We start from the raw sequence: 13314 nt of genomic DNA on the forward strand, positions 1-13314 counted from the left end.
CTTTTACTCTCTGTCAGTAGAGCGATAGGTCTGTTCATTTTATTGATTTTCTCAAATAACCAACTTTTTGTTACATTGATTATTTAAAATGTTTTTCTATTTTCTATTTCATTACTTTTTGCTCAATATTTATTTTGTCCTTTCTTCTGCTTGTTTTCAGTTTAGATTGCCCTTCTTTTTCTAGTTTTATATAGTGGAAAGTTATGATAGCGTTTTGAGATTTTTCTTCTTCTTCTTCTTCTTCCTTTTTTTTTTTTTTTGAGACAGAGTCTCACTCTGTCACCCAGGCTGGAGTGCAGTGGTGCAATCTGGGCTCACTGCAACTTCCACCTCCCAGGTTCAAGAGATTATCATGCCTCAGCCTTCCAAGTGGCTGGGATTACAGGAATGGGCCACCACACCCAGCTAATTTTTGTGTTTTTGGTGGAGATGTTTTACCACGTTGGCCAGACTGGTCTCGAATTCCTGGCCTCATGTGATTCACCAGCCTCAGCAGTGTTGGGATTACAGGCAGGAGCCACTGCACCCGGCCTTTTCTTCTTTTTTATATAGGTGTTTATAAGCACAACTTTTCTCCAAGCAGTGTTTTATCTGCATCACATATGTTTTGGTATGTTGTGGTTTTGTTTTTATTCATCTCAAAGGACCTTATAATTTTTCATGTAATTTATTCTTTGACTCATTTATTATTTAGGAGTTCATTGCATAATTTCCACTCATTTATGAACTTCCCAAAATTCTTTCTGTTTTTGATTTCTAATTTAATTCTGTTGTGGTTGGAGAATATATTTTGTATGAACTAAATTCTTTTAAATATATTTTGTCTTGTTTTATGGCTGAGCATATGGTATCGTTGTTAGTGTTCCATAGGTAGATAAGATAGACAGATATGCATATATATACACACACACACACATACATACATACACACATCTTTGGTCTAGTTATTCTATAGGGTTGTTCAAGTCTCTTATATCACTGTTGATTCTCTGCTTATTTGTTCTATGTGGTATTGATTGTTTAAACCATTTGCATTTTATGTCATTCGTATGGTTAAATGTACAAATTCCATTTTGCTTTTTGTTTTCTATTTATATCAGAGTACTTTGTTCTTCTCTGACTTCTTTACTACTTCCCTTTAAGTTTATATTGTCAGTCATACATTTTAATTTCTTATTGATTTTTAATTCTATTTTCTTCTGTTATTTTTTAGTAGCTGATCTAGGCCTTATAATATACATCTTAATATATCAGAATCAATTTAAGATTTATACTAATTTTGTTCCAGTAAGATATAGAAACATTACTCCTTAGTAGTTTTAGTCCCTGCTCTATTCGTTGTACTATTATTGTTGTACATATTACATCTATGTTTGTCATAGACCCAATAATTACATTTTTATATCATTTTCTGTATTTTAAAGAAACTAATAGAAGAGAGAACAAAAATATATTCATAGAGTCTGTACAAAATATATTGACCCTTTACCATTTTTGTTTTTCTTTCTTTTTTCCTGTGGATCATGTTACCATCTGATATCATTTTCTTACTCCAATGTAGTTGTGTTATAAATGGGGTAATAAGTTCCCCTTTTAGGGCGTTTAAGGATGATTCCAACATGACTCTGGAAATTGCACCTGGAGAGACAGATGCCATTAAAGGATTTATTATACTTGCAGGTCCTAGAGAAGGAGTCATGGCATGCCACACCATGCATGGGATCATACTGGAGGAGCTCCTAGGGAGCAGACTCAACAGAGCAGGTGGGGAGATAAGTAACAGTGTGGATCCCTGGGCAAGTGCTTTTATTAGGGGTCAGGGTATCATGACCCCTAATAAAAGAATCATGAGAAGATCTTACTGGTTCAGTTGCATGTTGAATGTCACTAGGTCATAGTCAGGGGACAAGAAGGGGAACTTGTTGCAGGGACCAGCCTTCTCACACTGGTACACCTGGTTGCCTGGGCATGATGCTCACAACCTGTTTGTGAGGATGTTGAGGCATCAGGAGAATGTGAAGTTTTAAAAATTTACAAAAATTTCATTTCTACCCTCCTCCTTTTTGTTGTTATTGTCAAATATACTACATTGCTATATGTTATAGTCCCAACAACGCAATTTTAATACCATTTTATGCCATTGCTTTTTGAATCAGCTGTAAGAAAAAAATAAGAAGAAATATTCAATTATACTGTCTTTTATAATTTCCTACAAAATTACCTTTATTGATGCCTCTGATTTTTTGTGTCAATTCAAGTTACTGCTTGGTGTTGCTTTTGGCCAGAAGAACTTCCTTTAATATTTATTGTAAGACAGGTCTGCTAGCAAGAAATCATCTCAGTTTTTGTTTATCTTGAATATCTCTAGTTCATCTTCGTTTTTGAAAGACAGCTTTGTTGGATACAGAATTCTTGGTTGAAATTTTTTTTCTTTTGGTACTTTGAATATGTCACCCTACTGCTTTCTGGCCTCCAATGTTTCTGATGAGAAATTAGCTGTAAATTTTATGATGATTTTCATCTATATAACTCTTTTTTCCCTTGCTGCTTTCAAGTTTTTCTCCTTGTCTTTAGCTTTCACATTTTCGCTCTGTGTCTGGGAGCAGTTCTCTGTGTTTATCTTACTTGAAGATTTTTGAGCTACTTGGATATGTAGATTACTGTTTTTCCTCAAATTTAGAAAGTTTTTGGCTATTATTTCAGAGAGTCATTTTCTACATTTTTCTCTGTCCTCTCCTTTGGGACTCCCATTCTGAATATTTGTATAGTTAATGATGTTTTGAATTTTTCTGAGTCTCTGTTCATTTTTTTCCTTCAAATTGTGTAATCTCTATTGATCTATTTTTAAATTTGCTGATTTTTTTATTGTGCCAACTCAAATCTCCTGTTGAGCCTCTTCAGTGAATTTTTTCATTTCACTTATTGTACTTTTCAACTCAAGAATTTTCGGTTTGCTTATTTTTATAGTTTCTACCTCTATTTTAATAATCTCAATTTGATAAGCTGTAATCATCCCTTCTTTTAACTCTTTAAGCATGTCTTCCTTTATTTCTTTGAGCATATCTATAATAGCTGCTTTGAAGGTTTTGTCTGAGGAGTTCAACACCTATGCCCTCTTAAAGGCAGTTATTGCCTGCTTTTTTCCCTGTGTATGAGTCAGACTTTTCACCAAATTCTTCACACTACCATTCTGAAATTACTGCTTCTTTTTTTTGGATAATTTTTGTATAACTTTTTATTTGATATAATACCAAATTTACAGAAAAGTTACATAGTGAAGGAATTTATCATATAATTTTTAGTCAGATTTACCAATTTTTCACATTTTGCCTCATGATATATCCTTATTTCTTTATATGTTTATATAAAGAACATATGTATCTATATGTTTGTAACATTTTTTGGGCTTTTAGTGAGCTCAAAAAATCACATATTATTTACTTCCAAAGAACAAGAACCTTTTTTTTTTTTTTTTTTTTGAGATGGAGTCTTGCTCTGTAGCCCAGGCTGGAGTGCAGTGGCGTGATCTCGGCTCACCCTAACTTCTGCCTCCCAAGTCCCAGTTCAAGCAATTCTCTTGCCTCAGCCTCCCAAGTAGCTGGGATTACAGGAATGCGCCACTATGCCCAGCTAATTTTTGTACTTTTAGTAGAGATGGGGTTTCACCATGTTGGCCAGCTGGTCTTGAAGTCGTGATCCACCTGCCTTGGCCTCCCAAAGTGTTGGGATTACAGGTGTGAGCCGCCGCGCCCAGCCAAGAACATTCTTTTTAATAATCATAGTTACAATAATCAAAATCAGCACATTTTAAATTGATGTGATGTTATTATGTAATCCACAGTCCATATGTAACTTTTGTCATTTGTCCCAGTAATGGCTTTTATAGCACTTCCTCATTCTGCAGTCCTGGATCATATATTGCTTCTATTCTGAAATAGTTTCTTGGCCTTCCTCCTGTCCTTGACATGTTTTTAATAGTACTAGAGAGTTATTTTACAGAATGTCTCTCATTTGGGTTTGTCTGATGTTTCCTTAATTATATTCTTTTTCATGTGACATTTCATTATTGGCTATTTGCGTATATTTCAAATCATTTGCCCAAGTTTAAGGCAGGGGATTGTTTGCATTTCATTTATTGGGTTCTAGGGATTCTTTATACATGCTAGATACAAGTGGTTTTATTTTTGTAAGATATTTTTTACGAATATTTTCTCTCTACCAGTCACCTATTCATTTTTCTAACATTGTCTTTTGATGAGCAGAAGTATTTCATTTTGATGAAGTGCAAACTATAAATTTTTTCTTTTATGGCTTTTTTAGGCATGTGTAAGACATCTTTGCTTATCCCAAGGTCAAGTAGATAGGTTTTGATGATTTTTTAGAAGCTTTATATATTTTTTATTTAATATTTATCATTTTTCCACTTTTTAATGTATCCCATCTGGTTTTCTTTTCTTTTTTTTTTTTTTTTTTGAGACAGTCTCACTCTGTCGCCAGGCTGGAGTGCAATGGCATGATCTTGGCTCACTGCAACCTCTGCCTCCGGGTTCAAGCAATTCTCCCACCTCAGCCTCCGAGTAACTGGGACTACAGGCACCCACCACCACGCCCAGCTAATTTTTGTATTTTTAGTAGAGACGGGGTTTCACCATGTTGGCCAGACTGGTCTCAAACTCCTGACCTCATGATCCACCCGCCTCGGACTCCCAAAGTGCTAGGATTACTGGTGTGAGCCACTGCGCTGGCTTGGATTTGTTTTTGTTCCTCTGTTCTTCCTGTTCTGCCTTCTTTGGGGTTAATTGAATTTTTGGGTGTTCCATTATAAATTTTATTTTAGCGTTTTAGCAAAACTTCCTTGCATTAAATTTTTTAGTGTTTGCTCTAGAGATCACAGTATTAATTTCGAACTTGTCACTGTCTCTTTGGAGTTAATCTTGTACCACTTCACATAAAATGCCAGAACCTTGTGATAGTCTAGTCATACATATAACTCCTACCTTTATGTTATAGTCACATATTACATCTACATACATTGTAAATTCATAATAGTTTTTTAGTTGTTATATGCATTTAAATAAATTTAGAGAAGAAAAACATGTACTTTTTAATATTTACCCACTTATTTACCACATTCATTGTGCTTCATTCTTTCTATAGCTTTCAATTTCAATCTGGTATCATTTTCTTTCATCCTAAAAAACTTTTGTTTTGCATTTCCTGTAGTACATATCTGCTGGAAACAGATTCTTGCACTTTTCACTTTTCTAAAAATGTCTATATTTTGCCTTCATTATTGAAGGATAATTTTTCTGGATATAGAATATTGGGTTGTTCTTTGTTTTCTATCAGCACTTTAAAGAGATTATTCTGTTGGCTTTTCTTATCCATTGTTGGTCATTTATATTGTTGTTTGCCTGTTTATGATGTGTCATTTTTCTGTGGCTGTTGTCAAGATTTCCTCTTCATCTTTGGTTTTAGTACACTATGCTGTGTTCCACACTTCTCTGAGGTCTATGATGTGCCTTGTTGTGGTTTTCTTGGAGTTTGCTAAGATTCGCGGATCTGTAACATTATCTTTTCCACCATTTTGGAGAAATGTTTATTCATAAGTTCTCCAAATATTTTTCCTGCCCCCCCTTCCCCTTCCCCTTCCCTTCCCTTTCCCTTCCCCTTCCCCTTCCCTTCCCCTCCCCTCCCCCTCCTCCCTCTCTCCCTCTCTCTCTCTCTCTCTCTCTCGCACCCACCCCTTCTCTCTCCTTCCTTCTTCTCTCTCCTTTTCCCTCTTTCTCTCTCCTGCTTCTTCACACTCCCCCCACTCCCTGTTTCTGGGACTCAATTAAATATATGTTAGACCAATCAATACTGTACCACTGGTCACTGAGGCTGTGTTCACATTCACTTTTTTCCCAGTCTTTGTCTCTCTGTTCTTCAGATTGGATCATTTCTATTGATCTCTCTTCAATTTGATTGATCCTTTCTTTTGATGTCTTCAATCTGCTGTTAAGCCCATTTAATAAATATTTTATTTTAGAAATTACAGTTTTCATCTTGATGATTTCCATGTGTTTCTTCTTTATATTGTATGTTTCTAATTTGAAATTCTTTATATTTTTATTTATTATGGCTACATTTTTGTTTTAAGTAGCTTCTTTAAAGTCTTTGTTGGGTATTTAAGCATTTTGGTCACTCAGGATTATTCTTTTTTTTGTTTTTTTTTTTTTTTCCTCATGACTATGGGTCATATTTTCCTATTTCTTTACATGTTTTATAAATTTTGATTATATGGTAGACGTTGTAAATGATATTTCATAGGAACTCTGGAATCTGTTATGCTGTCCTGAAGATTATTGATTTTGTTCTAGCAGGCTGTTTGTTACCTGTGAACTCTGTCTCTCATGTAGTGAGCAGTAGAAAAATTTTAGTTCATTTCCCTCAGCCTCCCAGCTGTTATCTTCTTGCCTGGTTCCTTGGAGTCTCCCCAGTATGTGCAGAATTCAGGGGAGGGGAGCCAAGAATTAGGAAAGGGTTTACGTGTGGATTTTGGTGCTCCTCTTTCTAAAGTTTTTTCCTTCCTAAGATATTCTCCCTCAGTTTCCATCTGCTCTGGCAGCCCTAAATTCCATTCTTGGATTCATCAAGCCAATAAGATTATGGCTTTGTATTTGAGCTCCAGCCACTCCACAACACACATACCTGAGAGCTTTTCCAGGTCAAAAGCCCTATACACATAAATCACTCCTACTGCAATTCCTTTTCTTTCAAGCGTTGATTCCAAAACTAAAAAAACTAAAAAATAATAAAAAAGAAAAGAAAAGTTGATTCCACTTTAATTTCTGCTTTTGGTTGCTCATAACTGCCTTCAAATGATTGTTTTTAATCTTTTCTCCACAGTTTATACTTACCATCAGTGGAAAGTTTTACTGTGGTGTAGGCTACTCTACCACTTGGAAGTCTAACCTACCTTTAAATTTGAAGGATATTTTTCTGGAGTTTAGAATCTATGTTGGCAGTTATTTTCTTTCATTGGAGTTTTCTACCTAAAATACTTACCTCTGAGAGGACATCACTGCTGATACTGACCTGAAAGTTGGTGGGTACACAGACCCTGGAGAAGGTGATGCAGGGTAGGTGGCAGAACCCTGCTATGGGAAGAAAGTGAGGGAAAGCGCTGCTGGAAAGGGAGGTGTAAAGACTGAATAAAGGTGGATGTTTTCCCTGTCTTCCCTAACGCTGACCTCAGGTAGATTAAATCACCTCCTCAAATTGATAAGGGAAAGGTGAACCAAGAGTCACTCTTTCTGGGTCTCTCTACAGCTCTCTGAGGTTAAATGAATTGATATTCAAAAATCTCCAAGGATTCTAATACCCAGAAGCCCCTCTAGTTTGTCAGTTCTCTTGTTTGGTGTGCTCTGTTCAGTTCTCTGGTTGGGCACTGTCCTGGGTACTGGTAACAGAGCAGTGAATATAATAGGCACAAAACCCACAGCCTTGGGAAGAAGGGATGTTAAGCAGACACCTCCCAAACAAGTTATTGATGACAATCTTGGTGAGCAATGTGAAAGAACGGCACCGGGAGCTAAGAAAGAATCCATAGGGGTCCAAACAGCCTGGAGGGTGATGTGGGATTAGGGAATCTGTAGGGTGAACACTAAAGCTTTCATACATAATTATGTGCTCAGATGTGTGGAGTCAGGGTACAGATATTTTTCTTTGCATCGTGTAGGTAAATATAATGGATTGAAACCTTTAAAATACCATATTAAAATCTATTCTCATTCTTTATGTGAATTAACTTTTGTAGAAATATTTCTATAGAAGCTGAGACTAGTGATGGAACTCTGCTATAAGCTGGGAAGGAGGCTGTGGTCAGTTAGGGTGGAGGGAGAGGGAGTGGGGCGGCCCCCACATTAAGGGGTCTTTTTTAGATGCAGGACTCCCCTCGATTCTGTGGGTGCCTAGATACACACTGACAAAGTGCTGTGCCCTGCAGCGGGGGCTGGAGGCTCAGCACTCTTGTAAGTTCATTAGAACCCCTGAAGAGGCCCTGCTGGTCCAGATTTAACTTAAAGAGTAAGTTTTCTTTAACTTGGACTTGGAGCTCTCAGAACTCCAGGAATGGAAGGGTGGAGGGCAGATGCTGGTTGAGGGGACACTGAGGTGGCCTGACTTGACCTTGGAGTTCCAGTGAGAAGCACTGTCTTCGTGTGAGGAGCAAAAGGAGGTCTGGGAGGGATTGGGTGTTTGCCACATTGCCTTTCTAATTATGGTTTTACATCTGGCGTTTCCTTGAACTTTACTGGGGCTTGAGGAACGCGTGTTCAGAAAGGCAAGTTACTTGGCCCAACAGAGATGATGTTCCATTGTCACAGCTGTGGGGTGTTTCCACCTAGAATGTCCACATGAAGGAAACGGTCCTCCACCTGTGCAGCCTGTGGTCTCTGGACAGACATTCCTCTGCGACCCTGAGCATGTTTTCATCAGTTCCCTGGCAGTGGTTTGAGCCCATTGGGCGGTGGGGATCAGGAAGCACAGGGGTCAGCTGGGAAGCTGGGTGTTTGTCCCGTGACTGACAATGACGACTTTGAAGTGAGCCATTTGCTTGGAAGACCGGCGCTTACCTGCTGCCAGGGCGTGCCGGGCATGTGTGCTCTGGGAGCCTTTGTCCATAAACAGTATCACGTGGTGGTGAGGAGTGGGCTGCAGAAACCGACAGCAGGGCTCAGCTCGTGCTTGCTGCGTGCCGTGTCTGGTCTCATTTGATTACAGTATTATTATCCTCCTTTTGCCTATGAGGATACTGAGGCCTGGCACTGGTAGATGGTAGGGTAAAGATGCCACCCCAGGACTGCCTAACATCCAAGTCTTTGCCCCTTTCCTCCAACCCGTGTTGTGCTCTTATCAGTATGAAGATGCTTGGGACATAAAACATGAGTAGGTTCTGAAACCTTCCATGTGACATGAGATCCATTTGTTGTCCCTTTGTCGGTGGGCAACCTTTGCCTCCTTGTGTGAGTCCACTGGTGGTCTTGGTGGTCTTGGTGGTCTGGGGGTGCTGTCTGCATCTTCTGGCTGGGAGTAGGGTGGAAGGACCGACACAGGTGAGTCTGCATCCCCTCCCATCCTCCCCCACCCCCAGCCCTCCGCCTACATCTGCATCTGAACCCTCTGCCCCGTGCAGCTTTCTCACAGCCACATTTTTCAGTGCAGGGAGAAGCAAGCCTGAGCCTCTGGATTGATCCGGGCTTGGCAGGAGGTGTTGCCCCTTTGCACACCCACCCGCAGGGCTCATACACACTCTCACACACACCTCTGGCACTCACCTTGTTCTTCCCAACAAGGACACTTTGCATTTGCCAGGTGTCCACATGACCTTGATGTGTTGTGTAACATCATGGTTTCTCCAGAGTGTTAATCCTTTCCCAGTTAGTTGTTGACACATCACAGTGGCCTCCAGTTCCTTTCCCCAGACAAAGAAACCCCATCAGACCCAGTGCATGATCTCTCGGGGCTCCTCCAGCCTCTGAGTTCTGGCCTAACCCTGGGTAGAGCTTCTTGGCAGGCAGAGCCATTTCAGTGGGAGATCCTGTCCTTTGGATTCTCCAGCTTCTCTTGAGCCCCACTGGGGACAGCTCAGGGCTCTCCCCTTCACTGGGTCAGCACCTGCAAGAGGCAGGAACCACGTGGGTCTCATCTGTCACCATATCCCAGTGCCTCAGAAGCACCCACCCATGCTGGGTATGCAGTCAGTGTGAGTGTAGATTCCATATCTGCTCTGCTACTTTGGGCAAGTTAATAAACCACTTAATATCAGAAATGTTCTCTGCTGGGTGCAGTGGCTCACACCTGTAATCCCAAGCACTTTGGGAGGCCAAGGCAAGCAGATTGCTTGAACTAAAGAGTTCAAGACCAGCCTGGCCAACATGGCGAAACCCCATTTCTACCAAAAATACAAAAAATTAGCCAAGTGTGGTGGCGTGGGCCTGTGGTCCCAGCTATTTGTGGGGGGCTGAGGTGGGAGGATCTCTTGAGCCCAGGAGGTTGAGGATGCAGTGAGCTAAAAGTGTTCTCATCTCCAAAATTGGAATATTAAAAGTTCTTGGGGATTAAATGAGATAATTCAGGTGATAGCTGCATGCTTGATAAGTAATTTGCAGTTGCCATGGTTAACTCCAAATTCAGGCAATGGAAAACTCTTGCACTGAGCTAGAGCTCAGTGGCAGCCTCAGGAGATGGCACTGAGGGGAACAGATGGTGACTCCTAGGCCACCCTCACCATCTTCACTCTTCCCCTTACACCTTATGTTTTCCTTCTCCATTGCCTCTTCCATTGAATCCCTGGCAGCTACCGCCTCTACAGGACTCTTGGGGATGAGGGGGTTGCTGACTGACTAACATATTGCGGGGGGGATTGAGGGGGTGACCTTTGGAACAACTGGGCCTTTGGGTTGGGCCACCAGCCTAGAACTACTATCATTCTGCTGTTTGATAGCATTGTCTGTTGCTTTGACAGTGAACACAGATGATGAAAGCAAGGATGTCCTTTGAAGCCTAAAACAGTGGTAAAGGATTTGAAAAATACTATTTCTGTCCAGCCCTCATTTTATAGATAATGATAGCACGATCATGAGTTGAATTTGGTGAGGTTCCAAGAGTTTTTGGCAGAGCCGACACAAGACCGGACATTTTTTTGAAGCCAAATTATATGAACATTGAGAGCCAGAGCTAGTGAAACTTTGTTCAACTCGGGCACGGACCCGCAAATCCTTTTCTCTGTTTGTGTTTTCTTTGCATTTCTGCCATCATTTCCCATTCTGTGCTGTGTACAAGTGGTAAATGTGAATTGGTTAAATATTCGAGCCCCCATTTTTAAGTGTGAGGATTCATCATACCTAACAGTAAGAAATAGCTTTCTAAATGAATGGTGTAATAGTATATGTTGGTAGAGCTTACTGTAACAGTCAGTTATGGAAAGCATGGACACCATTAGTTCAGTATTCTGTAGCAGGAATATTGACCAGTAATCATGCATTTGATTTCCATGAAGAGTGAGGGATTTTTTTTATTCAGGAAGCAGCTGAATTTATATGGATGAAATGATCATCATGTCTGGGATGATTTGCTTAGAAATCACCTCATAGGAGTGGGATGGGGTGTGAGGGTAAAGATGAAGCAAGATTAGCCATATCTTGAGTTCATTGTGTTGTTCATATTTTTGTATCTGTTTGAAATTTTTCATTGCATTCAAAAAAGAATTCCAATGTAAATAAATGATGGTACAGTAGTATATCAAAATATTAGGTAGCTGTTAACACGTGAATAATTTTAATGATGTGGTATAAGTAAGAAAATCAGGAAGTCAAGTTTCCTAATATGATACGTGTGCATGTGGACAAAATATTTGTGTAAAAAATTATTGGAAGGAAATGAAAACATTAACTGTGATTATCCTTGGTTGGTTGGATTATGGGTGATTTTCATTCTATTTTCCAAACTTCCTGTAGTAAACAAGAGAAAAAAATCATTTCTTATAATTTGAGAAAAGCTTTTTTGAAAGAAACCTAATCTGCAGTGTGTAAATTAGTGAAGCACTTGTTTCAGCGATCTGTTTTCCATTAAATTGCCCCAGTCAGTGATTAAACGCTTATGTGGTTACTGATCTTGTAGCTGTGGATGTGGTTTTGGCCTGTACTGTGCTGCACTCTGCCCTGGACTGTCTTTGCTGGGGTGTGTGCAGGCCAGATCATGACAAATGCAGTTATGAACACCATTTCACTCGTTGGTAACTTGTGCTAACCATGTTTCTTTAACATGAATTTCCATATAATTTCAGCGAGCTTGACATGATTTCCACAAGGGTGATGGACATTAAGCTTCGGGAGGCTGCAGAAGGCCTTGGGGAGGACAGCACAGGTAAGGCCCTGCTTCCTCTGGGGAGGGCACTTGCTTTGTTGTGGGGCAGGGAGAGGGACTGACAGAGGCAGGCCTTTGGGGCTCTCTGTATGAAAAGTGGGGGTTCAGTTCCCAGTGTGCTCAGATACCCCCAGGCCCTTCACGCTGTGACTGGGGGCACATGCACATTATTTAAGGCTGCTCAGGGCAGATTTTCTCTGCTTCTGTGTCAAGCACAGGGACCTTTCAGCTTATTTTCCTCCTTTCTGGAGGTAAGCATGTCCCCATGTTTGGCTGACTTGAATGCAAAGGAAGAGGTACTAAATGGATTCATTCACCATCTAAGAATATCCAAAGGCATCAGTAGGAAGCTGAGCAAAGCACCTGACAGCCTGATCATCTGTAAAAAAAAATTACATCAGGAGAGAGCCTTTGATCCCTCTCCTTCATGACTGTTGTTCTGAAGGAGATCTTTAGTGTGTTCTCTGCTGAGCTGAATTCTACGCCCATGAATCACCGTCTCATAAGACATTCTAAGAGTTCTCCAATTATGTGATTGGTTTACTGTTATCCACATATTGCTATTTGTGTCCTGATAGAGTTGTAAAATTGACATTAAAAAATTAATCTCCCCACAATGTACCTTTTCCCTAGATTAGCCATTCATATACTCCCCTTATTTTGGTAACCAAGGCCTCCATCTCTCTCTTATTTACACTCAAAATGCCAGTAGTGATTTTCTTTGATACAGTTCAGGAGAAACAGCTCCCAATAATATTAAATCCTAGCTGCTAGCCACTAGCTTCAGATACTAATTTCAGTAAATACTCCATTTCAGATATTAAAGATAGATTTTTTCTTATTATTTCATATTAGAACCATTTTTCCTCTGTCACATTTCAATGGATACCAAATAAATCCAAATTTAAGGTGAGGGTTTTTAAATGATCCCTGAAAAAAAATTGAGTTTCACATTTTCTCATATTATGGGACACTGAATTATTACTTATTTTAAACAATAAATGTTTGAATAAATATTTCATCAGCCTGAAACGACCTCAGTAAATGCTAGTTCTGAATACATACAGAGGTTACTGAAGAAAAGGGACTACGTTTTCTTTTTTTCAAATAGTGAGCTTAAGTTATTCAGACCAACCCTCTTCCACTTAAAATTTAAAATTCTAGATAAGAATGTTCTTTAAAATATTTTTCAAAGTAAGAAATAATAAGGCCAGAATTGAAAGGAAAATGGGCCAGGCACAGCGGCTTCCACCTGTAATCCCAGCACTCTGAGAGGCCAAGGTGGGAGGATTGCTTGAGCCCAGGAGTTCAATACCAGCTTGGGCATAGTGAGACTCTGTCTCTACAAAAAAATTTAAAAATTGGCTGGACATGGTGGCACACACCTGTAGTCCCATCTACTTG

At 39.7% G+C, this 13314-nt stretch overlaps 1 protein-coding gene across 8 annotated transcripts in view; it reads left to right on the plus strand.

The window, feature by feature from the left end:
- Positions 1–13314, plus strand: part of CRACDL (CRACD like) — a 159580-nt gene that overhangs the window by 76964 nt on the left and 69302 nt on the right. For 5 of the 8 annotated variants that reach the window (XM_058428521.1, XM_058428522.1, XM_058428523.1 and 2 more), the window contains one exon: positions 11831–11910. In XM_058428521.1, the coding sequence (XP_058284504.1) occupies positions 11841–11910 (70 nt within the window). In that variant the 5' untranslated portion in view covers positions 11831–11840. Of the gene's footprint in view, positions 1–1702; positions 1765–11830; positions 11911–13314 lie in introns of those variants that run through there. The other 3 variants (XM_058428527.1, XM_058428519.1, XM_058428520.1) reach the window with 3 other exon arrangements.

Source organism: Hylobates moloch, unplaced genomic scaffold (assembly GCF_009828535.3).
Source record: "Hylobates moloch isolate HMO894 unplaced genomic scaffold, HMol_V3 SCAFFOLD_15, whole genome shotgun sequence".
Classification (NCBI taxonomy): domain Eukaryota; kingdom Metazoa; phylum Chordata; class Mammalia; order Primates; family Hylobatidae; genus Hylobates; species Hylobates moloch.